The 17,908-nt window shown below is 41.7% G+C and overlaps 1 protein-coding gene across 2 annotated transcripts in view; it reads left to right on the forward strand.

Moving 5' to 3' along the window:
* PDE8A (phosphodiesterase 8A) overlaps positions 1–13,086 on the forward strand; it is a 128,593-nt gene extending 115,507 nt beyond the window's left edge. Inside the window, exons 17-22 of one of the 2 annotated variants that reach the window (XM_068410151.1) lie at positions 22–220; positions 3,012–3,229; positions 4,075–4,207; positions 9,604–9,768; positions 10,717–10,846; positions 11,610–13,086. In XM_068410151.1, the coding sequence (XP_068266252.1) occupies positions 22–220; positions 3,012–3,229; positions 4,075–4,207; positions 9,604–9,768; positions 10,717–10,846; positions 11,610–11,716 (952 nt within the window). In that variant the 3' untranslated portion in view covers positions 11,717–13,086. Of the gene's footprint in view, positions 1–21; positions 221–3,011; positions 3,230–4,074; positions 4,208–5,057; positions 5,127–9,603; positions 9,769–10,716; positions 10,847–11,609 lie in introns of those variants that run through there. The other variant, XM_068410152.1, reaches the window with a different exon arrangement.
* The last annotated feature ends 4,822 nt before the right edge of the window (positions 13,087–17,908 follow it).

Genomic DNA, 17,908 nt, shown 5'->3' on the forward strand with positions numbered 1-17,908 from the left:
TGTGTTTATTTTTCTCCACAGGCCTTTGGTTTATCTGGGTCTCAAAATATTTGCTCGCTTTGGAATCTGTGAATTCCTAAACTGTTCAGAATCAACTCTGAGGTCATGGTTACAAGTTATTGAAGCTAACTACCATTCCTCCAACTCCTACCATAATTCTACTCATTCAGCAGATGTACTACATGCCACTGCTTATTTCTTGTCTAAAGAAAGAGTAAAGGTGAGTCCACATTTATAAGAAACAGTGTAGGTAGGAAGTACAGGTGCGATCAAAGGAAGATCTCTCAAAAAAAGATGCCAAGAGCCAAATGTCTACCTAGGGCCAACCAGTTTAGTAACTCTGAGGTCAAAGAACTGGGCTGCTTTACATGAGTTCTAGGATCTTTCTTATATGTGGAAGGATGGATTCTAATATTACGGGAATTGAGCTATTCTTGATGGGAGAATAAGAAAACCTTTTAAAACTCTTTGTATAGTTAAACTTTCTCAGATAGATGAGCTAATGACACAATTATTGTTGTGACAGTACATGCCAAATACAGGTTTAATGTAATAAATCACCATCTCTTATGCCTTGTGATGGTAATTTTGCAGAAGACTCCCAGGACAATGTAGGCCATAAAATAGGTTTAATGCTTCCAAAGCTGTATCACCCACTGGACGTAGATGCCCTGAGGCTTAAAGAGACTGCATTGGAGGAGAGTACTGAAAAAGATTACTTGTCGAAGTTCCTTGTACTGTAACACCCACTGGCATATTAGAGCCGCTGACAACCAGAATAAATCAGAGCAACCTTTGTTCTCACATGCCTGGAGGGCAGACTGGAGAAGGGGAATTAAAACAGTGCTTGCATGTGTATGCAGTGGAGCAGCAGTATGTATTTCTGAGTTGCATTTTTGGATAGAAATTCCTACCCTAAATCGGCCTGCCTAAGGATAGTGCTAGTGATGGGCACCTGGCTGAGACATTGTGACTGTAAACAAGCTTCTGACAGCTCATTAAAACTGTAGTAAGTCCCTTAACCTGGAGCTGCAGCTCATTAGTGTGCTCTCCAGAGACTGACTTACAAATACTATATGCCAAGTGGGAATAGAACTTCACTGGGTGTTTTCAGCCCAATTTGCCAGAGGTTTAGCTGGTCTTCCCAAAAATATGTATGAGAAAGAGACAAGATCTGGACTCATTTCAATGCCACAGAAGCATGACTGCCTCTTCCTTTTCCAGGATGTTATTTCCATTCCTCTGTAGGCATAGGAAGAGAAAAAAATGCTGCAGCAGCAGAAGGAGCAGAATCGAAGTTGAAAATTCTCTTTATCTTTTCAAAGTTACAATCCAGCTGCTTTTATGTTGTCCAGAGTTCAACTTAACCTAAATACAGAAGGCCAGATTCTGCTACTCAAATTCACACTGAGAAAATTTGTTTTGCAGTAAATTGAACTCAGTTCTTGCCTGGGAAAATTTTCTGGCTCCCAAATTGAAGCAGTATTCTCAGAATCATTTCCACTTCTGTGCCACAGGAGCTAAGATGGCAAAGTTAGAATCCTTGACCTGAAGTCAGGGATTAAAGGTGCTGTAAATCCCTGCAAAGTTTTTTATGTCAGACTCAGGACATAAGCGTGAGACACACTGCTGTGGTCCTATAGGTCGAGTATTCTCCAGTTGCTGGCCACTTCCCATCTGCACAGGTCTTTCTCAGCCAGACTGAGCACTGGTCAGTGTGTCCCTCTGAGGACAGCCTGTTCTAAAAATCTGTCTCTCCAAACTTCATACCACAAAAATAGAATCCCATGAGCAGCAGCTGAAAGAAAGAAGGAAGAAACTAACACACAGTGGATAGTATTTCAGACAATGCTAACTATGAACCTAGAGTAGAAATAATTCTTTGCCTTTTCTTATTGTCCACAAGACCCTCTTGGCAGTCCTCAATGAACAATACCCTAGCTCCACCAAAGTCAAGTCACTGCGTTAATTTCAGGAGGTGTAAAGTAGGGTAGGGATTGTCTTTTCACCTACCAAGTCCAGCCATTCTGAATGGTACTGTCAAAGCCAGTAGAGAATTTGGACCTTAAATTCAAGCTAACTGGAACAGAAATTATCTGCCCTGCTCCCAGATTCAACTGGGAACATTTCTGCTCATGTGTCTTTTTCATTTTATTAAAATTTTTAACTTAATTTTTTTGTATCCGTGATCCTTCACAAAAAAAGCCCAGCATAAACACAGCATAGAGGCTCGTTTCCAAATGTATACAATATATTTCTGACACGCTTGGTTCTTTTTCTCCTTTTTGCTATTAATACAGTATTAAAACCTTAAAACTCAAATAGTTTTATATTCTATTATAGAGTAGATATAATTAGACATAAAGCAATGACCAATGTCCATAAACATAATGTGGGGAGTGCGGCACGCTAAGAGAATCAGAATCTGATACAGAAAGTGTAGAACAGCAGTGTCATGTAATTTTTCCATGAGTGTAAACCATCAAGTATTCTTCATAGAATTCCTGTTAGCTGTAGCCCTAGGACACAGTTATTACAGAATTAGATATATGGGAAACATTCCTTACAAATTGTAAACCTAGCCAGCACGCAAGTGGAATGTGATTAGGACACATTAAGTTTCCAAAAGAAATGAAGGGGTCTGGTAGAAACAGAATAATTTTTAGCAGTATTGGTCTTTTTTCCAAGCCAAATACCCTAACTCCAAGTGAAGGTGGTTTCTGTGTTGTTAGAAAACACAAACTAATTTATTACTTTGCACTTGTTTCGTTTGATGTACTTTGTCAAAGGAGTGGCTAAGGCAAAATTCAAGAGGCACAAAATGGCCAAGAAAGTCAGGCAGTGTTCAGTGAAGCTTATAATGAATTTTCCATTGTTCTGTCTAGAACGTCTGACCCTTACTGATCTGCAGAGTTCTGGCTTTTATTTCTCAGCAACTTGGCTTGATCTTATGGACAGAGTAGGGTTTCTAATGAGTCTGCCAGGAAAACTAAGTATCCTTCTATTTTCAGCAAACTTTGGATCCAATTGATGAGGTTGCTGCACTCATTGCTGCCACAGTCCATGATGTGGATCACCCAGGAAGAACAAATTCTTTCCTGTGCAATGCTGGCAGTGAGCTAGCAATTCTCTACAATGACACCGCGGTGCTGGAGAGCCATCATGCTGCCCTGGCTTTCCAGCTCACCACCCGGGATGACAAATGCAATATATTTAAAAACATGGAGAGGTAAGCTTAAAACCCAGGGTCCTTGTCTGCCCACTAACGTCTCTCACTTTCTTCTGTGGGACATAAGATAATGCAAACAAGCATCCTAGAGGAGGGCAGTGTCTTGTGGATAACTGCCTGTAGCCCTTGTGGAAGTTTGCTTCTAGAACAGTAGAGTGCTTCTGCCTGTCCTGCACAGGCTTAGGAGTAATCCCGTGGTTTAGGTTCCTCCTGTGGATAAAAAGGCAGACCCTATCTAAGGAATTTAGTGTAAATCCTAATGTTAGCCTAGAAGAATAATTTTGTATCGTAGGACGTAGAGGACAAGCTATGGCTGAGTGGGTAGATGTTTGCTGGATAGAACAAGGACAGAAGGAGTCACAGAGCATCAGTCAAAAATTAAATGCCTTGTTGCAATGGGAATGATAGTGAAGGACCTGTTGTTCTTCTTCCAGCTGTAGAAAGGCATTTAGGGTGAAGATGTGACCATTGCCTTAGCCCTCTCAAGATACAGCAGAAAAGTACTGCTGAAAACTTGGCTGGAGTATGAGCCACTGCCAAGTGTCTGTGCTAAAAGGCTTGGGAACATGCCAGTGTGGCATGTCCTGGCAGCCTTCCTGAGTAGCTAGTGCCTCTGCTTCTGACCAGCTCTTGCACTGTCTCTCCTAGAGATCCAGTCATGCCCCTAGCACATATGGGTACTTTATCCAGCATAGATGCAGCTGCCCAAGCCTTTATTACTGTTCTTTATTCCCACAGCACCTCTCTTCAATGGAAATGGTCTGTAGCATTTTTGTTAGTCTTGTTTTAGGAAGCAGCCCTTTGTGAACGAGCCAACATCCTTAATTGTTTCCTTCTTTAAACAGGAATGAGTATCGAACCCTTCGCCAAGCCATTATTGACATGGTCTTAGCAACAGAAATGACAAAGCACTTTGAGCATGTCAACAAGTTTGTCAACAGCATTAATAAACCCTTGGCAGCTCTAGAAGAAAATGGGGTAAGCAACACTGCAAGTCCTCCTTAAAATGATTAGGCAGGAACTGGGAAACCTTGGCAGTAAGAAATCCCCACATGGTACTCTGAGAAAGTTCATCAGAAACGTGGAGAGAGACTAGAAATGTGTCTTTCATCTCTGGGTTTGAATGCCCTTCTGCTTAACATGGTCATCACACATTTTGAGGGTGAGTGGAACTCACTTGGATCCTATTAATATTGCAGCGCTATGATGTTGTACTTGGGACCAGAAGCTTGGTTTGTATATTTTTGCTGTTAAAAATGCCATTTTGATGAACCCAGTCACTCCCATGGAGAGAGTGCTAGCGGCAAGACCTGGCGTTGTCGTTGGCTGTTTCTGCGAAGGGGCCAAGATTTGCCTCAGAACAGAAGCTGAAGTACTCCCTTGCTCACAACGGGGACTGCTGGTGGTGCAGCATAAGGGAGCATAAGGGCAGGTATATTGACTGCCATATGGTGCATTCTCTGGAAATGAGAGCCCTCAGCCTTCAGCGCTGCCTGGCAGCACTCATGGGTTTTCTGTCTACTTTCTTTTTTAATCTTTAAAATAGATGATGGTTGTATTATGTATGATATAGATATAATCAATAGCCATCTGGAACCCCATGGACACAATGAAATTGCCTGTTAAGAACTCATTCTGAAAAACCACACCAGTTTCAATAACAGCTTCAACCAGCAGTTTTGTTGCCAGTAAGAGCAGTGTATAATTTTGTTGGAATGTTTTTTGCAAAGAGAAGATTTTCAGAAATGGTTATAATAAAGTTTGCATCGGTGGCAACGTCCTGCAGGAGCTGTAATGGTTTTCTGTGTTTTCTTACCATGTTTTTCAGAAAGCCACATTTATGACTGCTTTGTGTAATGAGGGAGGAAGTCTTTTTCTTATCTGAAGGTGGGAGAGGAACAGGTCTTGTTCCTTCACCCATGAGAAGCAGACTGGAGCTCCACTGGAGGAGAGTACCTCTGTCCACAGGAGTACCTGCCAGAATTAGCTTTGTTCTTGGCACCCAGCGATGCTAATGAGAACTATGTGAATGTGAAGCCAAAGTCCCAGTAGGATACTGGTTTTACTGACTAAACTAGGAGAAAGGCTGTTAAGTCTGTGGCAATGAAATATTTTTCCCAGACAGCTTCACAGTGCAGAATGTGTCTTAAAGTCACAGACAGACTAATACTGTTGATTTTTGTGGATGCTGTATTGGACCTTGTGTAATTATGAAGTTCACTGCCCAGGACATATCTACACTTTGTTACAAGTACCTGTTCACTGCTACCAGAACCTAGAGAAGACCAGAACTAGTTTGTGCACACATTTGTCCTTAGATTTATTATTTAATAGGTAAGCTATAACAAAGGCTTAGCATAGTTGGTCTCCTACCTATAACAAATAAAGGAAGGATGCTGAAAAAAATGGCTTAAATTGTAAAGTTGTTGTCAAAGGTTACCAAGTGACAGGACTACCACCATCTCTTCAACCTAATGACTCCATTTATATGCACATTATGATGCAGTCAGCCCTTAATTGTATCAGCAGATTCTGTTTTTCACTGACTCTGCTCTGACTTCAAAGTCCCTTCGCTGCCCACTGTATTGTTGTGCTGTTTTCACTTCTCACTCACTGTTGTGCTCCTTGGCCTCTCGCTAGCTCTGCCTCTCTTCCTCCTCCATTTTCCAGCACTAGCTTCCTCACTCATCAGATCCTTCCTTTTTCAGCCTTCCACCCCTCTTCCAGTTCTGTTTGCTTGCCAGTCTCCCCTTCACAGTTCCCAGGACTTCTGCACCACTCCTTCTCTTCACTTCTTTTGCATTCAAATCAGGCAACAACCTCTTCTTCCCTGCTGCTGGTTTTCTGCAGCTTTTGTTTACTGCAAGTACAGGAGAGACAGGCTCCCTGTTCTTAGCTACAAAGCTGGGGCCTGCACAGTGCCTGGTCCAGCACAGCCAAGAACTACAGTTGCAGGGAGAGTCCTGTTCAGTCCCAGGCTCCAGCAATCCCTATTGAGTCTAACAAACCACAACTTTTTTTCTCCGAAGTTTGTGACTTGGCCAGCAGATTTTCACAGGGGTGGTGACTGGTTTACCCCAAAACCATCCCTCCAACTAAATTCCAGGTCCTTGCTCATAAAGATGTGAGGCTATTAAAAAAGAGAAAAACAGCAATATTTTTTAACATCAGCATATGAAGAGCTTATTTCTCCCAACCTCATATTTAGAAGCCACCAAAACATTTTTAACTGCAGTTTTCAGAGGGGGGAAAATCTTTGCCTGAGGTGGACACCTGGTGGGAAAACTTCAACCAAACAATTTAAATTGGCAGTTATGAACAGTATTAAACAAAATCTTTTAATGTGAAGTGTCAGCCTGCAGGCTAGCCTACAACCATAGCTGTAGATGATCAAGCTGTTTCATTGTAGACCTTTTTTTTTAAACATATACAGGTATTAATTTATGATTGTGGAATTTGCCACAGAACCAGTTTTGCTTCGAACAATTTTAAGAAATTACATGCTAATACATTTATTTGAATGCCTGATAAGCATTTTTTTGTTTCAGTATATTTTAATGTGGAAACATAAGGCCAGCAAAATGGATGGAAAGTTGTGAGGCTAAACATTTCTCTGCTTAGTTCCTTGATTATAACAAATAAGAAGAAAAGAGCAATTCTAGGTAGATTCCAAGCAAGTGAGCCAGCCAGGAAAAGCCAGGGCACTTTGCTGTCTGTGCACAATAGTCTGCAGATGAAGGAGCTGCTTGATGGCAGCTCCTTTACTCATTCCAGTGCTACCATATCACATCCCTGCTCACCCCCCAGTGTAGCCTGGCACGTAGGCTCACTAGAGGACCTGTTCTCTCAGTACTGCTGAGAAATGGCTTGTCTTTATAGCTCTTGAAAATCAGCAGGGATGCAGTTGGGCAGCCTCTCTGGGTGAGCGCAGGAGGGGAAGAGACATGGAGGAGGACAAGGGAGCTGCTGCTGCTCGGTGTAGTGCATCGTACTGGCTGACCTTGTGGGGTGCGTAACTCCCTAGGGCACCTGGTCCTGCTCGAGGGCTCTGTACTGGCCTGGCTCGGTGCACAGAGCCCCTCCTCGCAGGCCCAAGAATTGGGATGCAGCAGTTTTTTGAGCAGCAGCATCCATCCAAAGAGCCAAACTCCTCTTCTTGCCTGTTATGGAGAGCTGAATAGCTGTTGCTGCTGAAGAACAGGGCTTGGGACTGTACAGTCAGGCAGTAAAAAAACATGGTAACATAAAGAAATCCAAACAAAAGTTTAATTGTGCCCTTGGGCCCCAGGGGCTGCAGGGAAATAATCAGCCCCACAAGGCATTTGTGATGCACAGCAAATTCTGCCCAAGGATGTGAAGAAAGACTAAGGCTATAAAATTTCTATTGAAAAAAAGAAGCAAAATGTTTCCTTTCTTTTGGTTGGGAGTTTCTCAGTTCAGCAGGTTCCTATTAAAATGCCTGTAATGTGTGAGTGGGTAAACCCAATCATTTGCTGTGCTTGTTACTAGCAGAACAACACTGGCAGATCCTCTTTCAAGTCTGGTTGTGTAGCTGGTTGCAGCGGCAGCGTATGTTTCCTGGCCTGGTTTCCAGTCATGGCAGTGACTCAGTGTAGTGTTTGTGGGCTGAGCTGCCAACCGTGTGTTCCAAATGGGACAGTTCCACTTATTTTTTTATTTATTATTTTTATACATATTTGTTCAAAGAGCCATGCTGAGAAGCTGCCCTGTTTGTTTCCTTTCTTCTTTTGTTTCATAAACTGAAAAAAATCCTTTCCAGCTCCAGCATCCTTTATCCTCCCATTTCCCTTCATGATGTCACCTAAGCCTCTGACAGGAAGCCAACATCTGACATGCAGGGACACCTCTGCACTCTGAGCAGGATGCTGGGACTAAGCACAGTTAGCACATTTTATTCCCAAGACATCCGCATCCAGCAAGTAGAACTGTGCCCTTGGTTTGAACAGATCACAGAAGCAAACATCCTTTCTTGATTCCTGGTGGTTTACCTACTAGGATATTCTCTACTATCCTTAACTGAAAAATCTCTAATAATTTTCCATGCTTAATTTTTACACATTGCTCACGTTTCTGGAGCTTCCATCACTTTACTTTGGCTTTCTTTTACGTAATTTTGCCATGCATTTGGAGATGTATGGGCCTCACTTCTGTTTCCTCTGTATTTTCTCTTCCACATACCTAAAAATGAGGGAAAATAATTGGTTTAGGAGTTTCAGTTTGGTAGGAACTGTGGAGCTGGTTTCTGAGCCAGCATACTACCAAATAATAAGTTTTTTATAATTGTCAGTTTCTTCCTTTGGGAAGAACTTTCTTCCCCACAAGAACTTTCTTCTGAAAAATATGTCCTAATAAAAGATCAGAATGTTTCTGCTGCTTTGTATCTCCCTCTTTGTACCACAGGAACTGGTGGCACATTATAATTAGTATTATCATTATTATTACTGTTACTTCTTCACTGCTCTGACTATAGACCAAGACCTTGTTAGGTGTTCTGTCCTTTGGAAACTTACTTCATCAGAGCTCCACAGAAAATAGCTTCTAATCTGGATCGTCGGAGCCTTTACTCATATTAGCTGTATACTGGCTCCAAATATAGAGTACCGTTGACACGCTTGTATGTGCAGCCTGGGAACCAAATATAAGTCGTGTGTGGGCTGAGAACTTTCCTAGACTTGCAGAGGAAAGATGAGGCTGTTTGGAAGCATGTTTCTAATATATTGCTTTAATACTGATAAACTCTCAGAAGCAAAATTCCCAGTCAGGTCAGAGACTGATGGACTAACGTGGCTGCAGTGGAAGGGAATGAGGAGCGTACCAGAGAGGCAATGTGGGATCTAACTCTCCTAATAGCAGCAGTGCTGTCAGAATGATTGATGCTCACACTGATGAGGTTTGCATGCAGAGGATGACCGTCCATCTCGGGTCAGTCCTTTTTTTTTAAACCAGCTATTCCACTGTTAATGTACAAGTCCATTAATCCTTGGATTTCAGCAGAGAATTACATTTTTCTGCCTACACAGTGCTCATCGCTATGTGTGTAGCGATGAATGGATCCTCTGCACACTTGTAAGGAGGCAGATAAGACATAGAGGGATTAGATGACTTGCCCAAAGATGCCCAAGAGATCTGTCACAAAGACAGTGACTAAATCCAGAAATGGAGTTCAGTGCTAGTTCAGAGGTGTGGCTAACATTCATAATCCTCCTGTAAATTCGGTTGGACATCAAATATGGTAGCCAGTAGCAGGATTGATCCCTGTAGGATCTGCTGAAAGCATTCCCAAGGCACAAAGCTTTTGAGTAAGTGCACAGAGACCTTGCTAATGGATTGTTTTTGATTCTTAAATGTTACAGAATAATGGTGATGGAGAGTCAATCAAAACTGTTCTCACGTCTCCTGAAAACCGTATCCTTATCAAACGCATGTTGATAAAGTGTGCTGACATTTCCAATCCATGCAGACCCATAGAGCAGTGTATAGAGTGGGCTGGACGCATCTCTGAGGAGTACTTTGCACAGGTAAGGCAGCTAAAATGGGCTGCTGAAATTCCAGGTGAGCATCTCTTTAAAAGGGAAGAGAAGGGTGCATATACTGCCAGTGTCCCCTGAACATCTAAGGCTGCGTTACGTAGTGTGAAAAATAACAACTTTTTTATTTTAAACGATGGGATTAAACTATTTAAACAATTACTCATGCCGATAGAAGACTAGGTGCCTTCAGACAGACAAAAGTTGACAACTTCTACAGTGCAGTTTTGGGAAAATTTAAGCTTTCAAGTTGTTCATTTTTGAGTTGGGCTTTTTGAGTTTTGCCTGCAAATGCACTGCCATCACAAGAGGCAGAGGAAGGGTGCCTTCTGTGTACCCACATGCTGGCTATGCCTCAACAATAGGATCATCAGGTCCTAGTGTTAGCATGGGAACAGCGCTGACTCCAAGGAATGCTGTAAGACCGTAGCGCACTGTGGTGAAGACAGGTTTCAGGAAGATGGGGAAAAGGAGAGGGCAGAGTCTTTATTACAGATGATAGACCAAATACTGCAGTTGGGACTTGGTACCTCAAGGGGGGGAAAAAAAGAGGATAAAAAAGATACTTTGCCATCTCTGAATTGTACTGAATGTTGCTTCCATCAGAGACTGAGAATGGCAGAGCATCTTTTAGCTCCGATGCAGTCGTAACTTTATCAGTAACATGTGAAGTTACTTAGGGTTAGCTTTGTGTGTAGATGCAGAAGGCAAATGTATCTCTTTGTAGGAAACGCTGGAAGGCACTATTTGTCTGCTGTTTGGCTGAAACCTAGACGACTAAGTGCTTGAGATTAAATTGCTGCTGCTTCAGATTTATTCAGGTTCCTCTGTTTATTTAGCAGTTGCATGTTCTAGTCAGTATCAAACAATCTGCTCCTAGAAGAAGCCCATTAACAGAATGTATCTTAGATGAATAATCACAAGAGTGTTTTTTTGCAGACTGATGAAGAAAAGAGGCAAGGTTTACCTGTTGTGATGCCAGTTTTTGACAGAAATACTTGCAGCATCCCCAAATCCCAAATATCATTCATTGATTACTTCATCACTGATATGTTTGATGCCTGGGATGGTAAGCAAAACTCTGCTATATTTCCTGACAATAAGTATTTTGTGAACATTTGAAACTACTGTGATACAAAATTGCTTTCTTATGCCTCCTAAAGAAAAGGGGAGAAAAGGGGAGATTTCTGCAGTTCAAGTAAGCTTAATAACTTCCATTATTGCTTAGAAGTCTTTTGATACTGCTACAAGCATTCTCGTGGCTTCCCTTTAATGTATTAGATTCAGGCAATGTTTAAATTTCTTCATTTTAAACTTGCTTCTCTGTAAATGGAGAACAGAACATATTCTCCTTGATAGCACTTTGGGCACAATCATTTTGTCCATGTTAATATCAGTTATTCTTCAAGACAAATTTCTACAGTCTGGAAATTGCTTGGGGGAACAGCTATTTCCTTCCAAGCGCTGCGTCCATGGTAAAAGTGGTCAGAAATGTGACTCTCCTGAATGCCAGATGATGACACGTGACTTGAGATTTGATGAAGTAGAATAATTACAAGCATAATTAGCTATGCCCCTCCTGGAAAAGTGGGGCCCTTTGCTGGGACTTGCAATACCAGTATTAAGTAAACTTACAGAACTGTTCTCAGTGGCCTGAGTGATACATGAGTGATGAGAGCTGTACAGCCAAAACCATTTCAAGTATCAGTTTGGCAGATTTAAGCTTTCCTACTTAACACAGTTGCCGACATTTCAAGTGATATTTAAGCAGACAGAATCATGTGACTGTTTCAATTTTGCAAACTACATACACTCTGCCCTTTCCTCCCTAGCATTTGCAGACCTGCCAAATTTGATGCAGCATCTGGATAATAACTTTAAATACTGGAAAGGACTCGATGAAAGGAAGCTGCGGAGCCTTCGACCACCACCAGAATAGCAATTAGACCACGGTGTGTAATTTACTAACCAGACGCATATTTATTCAAGCTCACTTTTTATTCATGTGATTTCAGATTTGTTTTGGTCTCTTCAGTATTACAGTAAGGCTAGCCCATGCGCTTGGGGAACTTTCAAATTCAAGAGAACATGAGGTCAGCAGTTGACTTCCACAAACTGCCATGTGTGGACTCCAATGAAATAAACCTATCAAGTGGAATTACACTGGATTGCTGCAGTACTTGTACTGAAGAGGGTTTATTAGTGAACATATTTTTTGCGATATCTTCATACCAGTATGTGAAGCTGGAAGACCTTGAGGAATCCTCATAAAAAGGACATTCACTAGAAGATTTTGCTTAATCCTCAATCCTGCAAGTGAAACAGAAATATCTATTAATAGAGACTCACAGCTTTTATGAGAAAGCTACATGCTTTTTATAAGCACTTAAGACAGTTACATAGAACAATCAGACATTTAAAATGCAACTCTCTATGAAGGAATTTTTGATCTATGAAAAATAGATGTACTCTATTTTTTCACATCAGAGAAGGTGCAATCATTCACTTCTGAGCACTACTGAAAGTGAGTTCTCTTTAAGAAATTTAGTAGCAAATGTAAAAAATAACACAAGAATTTTTGAGGTTGATCGTTAGCATCTATGATTAAAATGATATGTTTTATTTATTTTGTTAGATGTTCAATATTTTCTATGAATTTATAAATACTTAAAAGCCAAAGCCAACTTTAGATGCATTACAAATTTACATGATTCATACTCATTAATATACATTTAATTGATGTACAGACCTTTTATTTTCATAATGCAAATACAAAATACTATACAATGATACATTTTTATTGCACTGTAAGGATAGATGTGTATGTTTAAATATTGTCTGATTTATGTTAATTAAAATAAGTTTTACTGAAAAGGTCTCACTTGAGAATAGTAGAATAAACAAGAAGTATATACTGTCTGAGCACCAGAACTGCAGTAGTTCTCCCACAAACCAGTGACGACCACCTGATCTTCCCTTGGCTACAAAAATAATAATATGTTGGAACTTTTTGTTTTCTCCCATGAAATTTTATGACTGAATTCCCTGTCAAAGTCTGCCTTATTTTATATAGTATTTCTACAAAGCATTCCACAACATATATGAAGAGGTAATACTAAACATCTAATGAATTTCAACATTTTATAGCCTACGTATTTTCCTCTGCCATGAGGGAAACAGAACATAAAACCACCAACAAAAACCTTTAACTCAAGAAGTTTGTAAAGGCTGTGTACCTTCACAATTTGAATGAAACCTTCATAGCAAACACCAGAAGATAATAAAATGTATATTTTAAGAAGTGTCAAAGTCCTAGCCATTTCATTTGAAATGTCTATTTACTTTGTAGTTTGCTGACTAAGAGATATATGAAATTCTTTTAAAAATAACTAAGATACTTGCTGTCTGGGGAAGGGAAGAGTTGAGGGGGTTGGACTGGTATAAGGATGATGAAAGGTGGTATATGGCTGGCAAGCCCCTGTGTTTGTGGCCTGACCTTGGCAAGCCCATCAAACCCTTGTGTGCCCTTGGACAAGTCTCTTCACAGCTAGAAGCAGTGCCATGCTTATTCCACTGGAGGACTAGAAGAGTATCCTGTCAGCTTTCCTGGTAGGCAGAAAGGCACTCCAAAAGCACTGAAAGAATTGCTGGCTGTTGTCAATGCAGAGGCAATTGACTTCAGAGACTTTTTGAACCATTCCTGAAGAAGCACAAGCAAGGGAGAGGTGGATGGTGGAGCAGTTCAGGGACTGCAGCCGCAGGAGCCTTAAAGCAGGTAAGAAAGGAACAGGTGACCTCTCCAGTTGTTATCTGTTTCTGTGTTCCTCCTTCATGTCCAAGCCGATGAGATTCGTGGGCCACCGCCACTTGTAGCTCACTACTGTTCATGTTTGTGTCATGCCTTTTGCCAGTGCTGCCCTTACCCTGCTCGTGTGCTCTCCCTTCCTACGTAGTATTTGGGTTATATGCTGTCAGGGCAGGGAATTCCCTATCATAATTTCCTTCAGCTCATCGATGCATGTATATTGCCTAACCTGGTGGGGCTCAGATCCTGCCTAGGAGCGCCCAGACCATGCCACTGTCTCTGTAATAATGGCAGGACAGAGGGCATGGTATCCTTGTTGATCTTCCAGGGGTTCTACAGTTGATACTGAAGGAGCAGAGATATTTCCATTGAAGGCTGAAAAAATCAAGTGTCCTGTTTTCAAAGGGAACATGCAAGGAGAGGGAGAGCTGGCTGCCAGATATGTTGTTTTCCTGGCAATATTACATTGTGTTTCCCTATACATGCACCTATTGTAATCAGCTGCAATTTGCCACCTGGTGTCAATCTCTTCTCTTGCATGCAGGCTCCTGTACCTAGTTCAAGGAAAAGCTACTCTGGCTCCATTACAGGGAAGCTACATCACACTGTCAATATCTCCTCTGCTTGTCTGCCGCAAAGGATAGGAGAGGAAAAGTAACAGCATATGGGTCCAGAGAAGGTCTGCAGGAAGAGGGTAAAAATATTTCCTCATAAGCATAGTTAATATTCTGGGTTGTATTAGTGAATGGTAAAAGCAGTTAATTTAATCTGCTATAAAAATGCCTGATGCATCATCATTGAAAAGATGTGATCAATATGATTAATTGCCTGAAATTCACACTGCATCTTTAATGCCATTACTTGGAGTGTAGAGCTATGCTAATCAACCCTCTCTAGCAGCCAGATTTATGTCCATATTGGTGTACAATAATTTCACTTAACATAACACACTGATCTGCAGCCACTGAATGCAGCTGTTGATTCTGTTGTCCATCTAAATTTCGCTGTTGCCAGGGTCAGATTAAAGGCTGGAACCGCCATGCCTCATCCTCACCTAAGATCTCTTCCCACTGAGCTTCCCTCTACAAGCTATACCTCTTAAGCCTTCTGTGCAGTGTGAGGCTGTGCAGGTTCAGTGAGGTTGGTTCCAGGCTGCTGCCCGTGCAGCAGGAAGGGCCTTGCTGTGGAGCAGTAATAGCTCCAAGGTGATATTCATCACTCCAGGATCCAAATGTCTTTGGATCCCATTGCAAATTCTTCAGCCATTCCAGATTCCCTTCCTTTCTTCTCCAGGATTACATAGCAACATCACATGCCCTGTGCTCTGAACCCTTCCAGTTCAGTATCGCTTCCCATGCTTTTTGAGCTGTCATTCTGTGATGGACCTCTGCTTGGGACAGACTCCATGGCTTTACTGATGGTCCTTCACCATGGAAGGGAGAATGCTAGAATAAACTGAGAGAGTATGATTGAAATTATTCCCCGTTTCAGACAGGCTGGCAGTCTTATACAGTGTCTACACTTTTCATTTGTTCTTGCTTTCATGCTAATACAAGAGTAAATTCCAATGTAGACATGATGGAGAGGTCTTTTATGCACCTCTGGGGTTTTAATCTTAAAGCTTTGTGATTTAAAACTGAATAAGGTTCAGCAATTCAGCATTAAATGACCCATTCAGAATGAGTGGCTCTATTTTCCATGCTGCATATTTTCAATCAGGTAATACTGCTGCTAAACCTGGGTATCCCTTTAGTTGCTTCCAGGTGAATATGAACTATTATGATCTGATAAAAAAATGTTGGCTCCTCAGCAAATTGCCCTAGATGAATATCTTGGTGCCTTTAAGGGATAGGTATCAAATTCTCAGTAATAATTGCTTATTCTTACAAAAGGAGAAACCAGACAGGTGTTGTGCACAGCTCCCTCGTCACAGCTCTGAAGATGGCTTTCATACTACGATTTTCCCAATGGTTATATATAATGAAAAATCACCTGAAATGGAATTAACGCCTTGGATTTTGTTGCAGTGCTTTTGCTGTGGCTGACTCTGCTTGTCTCAGTAGAGACATCATTGCTGTGACACTTAAGAAAATGTGTCATGAACATGAAGGAATTGAAGCAATGACAAAGCCATTCCTACATAAAAGAGAAGAATGGATAATAAAATTAAACATCTACTAATCCCTTACAGGATGCTCAGGAACAGCACAGGGAAACTGTAGTCAGTTGTGCCCTTCTGTGCGACCAGAAGGGTTTGAGTCATGATGCTGCGTGGGGCACTTTGAAATGAAGTCTCAGAGCTTCAAAACAAATAATCTCTCTGCTGACGTGTGACATCATGCCTCCAAGGTACAGTGGTCCCAGGGGTGCTTGTTAAGTGATAGCACGATGGACAGTATTTCATCCTAACATGATGTTTGGATGCAGAAAATGAGCTTTTAAATTACTGCCATGTCCCTGTGCAGCCTGTGTGCAGCCTGTACTGCTGGTTCAGAACAAAGGGGATGTCCAGGTGCTTCAGCTATTATTTGTTCTGCTGAAGCTATGGCTCTGTGGGCAAAGGACCTCTGTGTTGTAACTCCACTGAACGCTTTCTCTCAGTTCCTGCTTTGAATGTTACTAGGGCGAAGTGTCTCATGTTTTCCTTTTTTTCCCTTGTTTAACATCTTTAAGAATCTCCTCCTACACTTCCCGCATGCACCTCAGTGAAAGCAGCTTTGCAAACCCTGCACAGCTCTCTATTAGCATCCTCTTTAACGAGCAAGGCAACTGAGCTAGAAAAGGCCAGAGGACCCAGAGCCACTAAGCAAAATGGGCTTGAGGCTTCTAAAACTTTTGAAGTCCTGGACCTTCAGCCCTGCCTGTGGTTTAACAGCAAGTCTTTCTCAGGCCAGGAAACAGTCTTCTGAGGTTCCACTTTTCCCCCTCTCAGCTTCTCTGTCTTCTATTTTCTTCTGATGCCATTTGCTAGGAGTCCTTCCCTTAACTTCCAGTTAACAGCCATAATGCTGGGACTATATCCTGCCTTTCAAACTGACTCTTGCTGCTTACAACAAATTTTACCACAAGAAAATCTTCTTTTTCTGATTCAAGTTAAAGTGAGCCTGGAAAAATACCCTATAATGGCTGAAAGCCTTACACTGGTATCCACAGGCAGAAGGAGAATACAAACACAGTTAACCAAAATAGCTTGTGAGCATTGCTTGGCGAACATGTACACGAGGTCTTTTGTGTTGTACTCCCACATGCAAATTGAAGTTCAGGAGTGTTCACGGGCACCTCTGCCTTTGAGGTTATGTTTGCAAATACAAGCAGCTGTGGACACTTGTTGAAATTTGAATCTCTCTCTTTTTTTTTGGTTTGCTTGCTCCCCCCCTCGAGTGGCAAGAGTCATTGCTGGAGCTAAAACTAATCTTAGTTCAGCCCATGGTAATTAACAGAACTAACTTCATCCTTTAATCACACACATTTCTCTTGAGGTAGTGAAATAGCACAGCAACAAACACAGTTTTAGAGAGGAAGTGAAAAAGGTGATTGCCTGGTTTTAAAATGAAAGGAGGAATTTAGCCAGTGTGTAATTATTCAAGTGAGAAGTTGATCCTGTCTGTCTTTAATATTCCAAAGTGGTATTTGATGTAAATCCTTCCCCAGAGTTCATTCCATTAGCTCTTAGCTCAACCTGAGCACGCTGAGCGCCAAGTTCTGTGTGCAGCACACTTTATAACCAAGTAGAATGACATCATCCTAGTGATCCTGCAGCTCCCTAGCTCCTTGGGAGGAGGTACGGCTTTGTCTTCAGCCTAAAGATGAAACAGAGTATGTTTGATGAGATTCCCTTGGTATTTGCAGTGTGAAATATGTGAGGAATATTGCTCTGCACCTCCAGCAAGAACTGTCCCTTTTTGCCTTAAAAAAAAAAAAAAAAAGGAAAAAAAAAAAAGATGTTACTTTGCTTGTAATATTTTTCTTTACAGAAAATGAAATTTTTTGTTTACAGATCCCTAAGTGCTTTACAAGAAGACCCACAGAGCCCTTTAGCAGGTGGGTAAAACAAGTTGCAAGGAAGCACAGTGGCTTGTCAGTGTCCACCCCATGGGAAACCCTGGCCTAGAACTGGGGGCTGCCAGGCTGCTGCTGAGGGCTCTGAGTTGAATCACGCTGACCTTCAAAAACAGTGGGAGGAGAAATTTAGCAATTTCCGTAACTATTTGTCACTGCTGCTTTACAGAGATGCTGGTCAGAGCTCCTGAGAAGCCAGAAATCCGTCCTCCCTCCCCACTTTGTCCTGACCTCAGTGAGAGTCGCAGGAGTGCCATCGGCGTGTGC

This window comes from Nyctibius grandis, chromosome 11 (assembly GCF_013368605.1).
Source record: "Nyctibius grandis isolate bNycGra1 chromosome 11, bNycGra1.pri, whole genome shotgun sequence".
Lineage (NCBI taxonomy): Eukaryota > Metazoa > Chordata > Aves > Nyctibiiformes > Nyctibiidae > Nyctibius > Nyctibius grandis.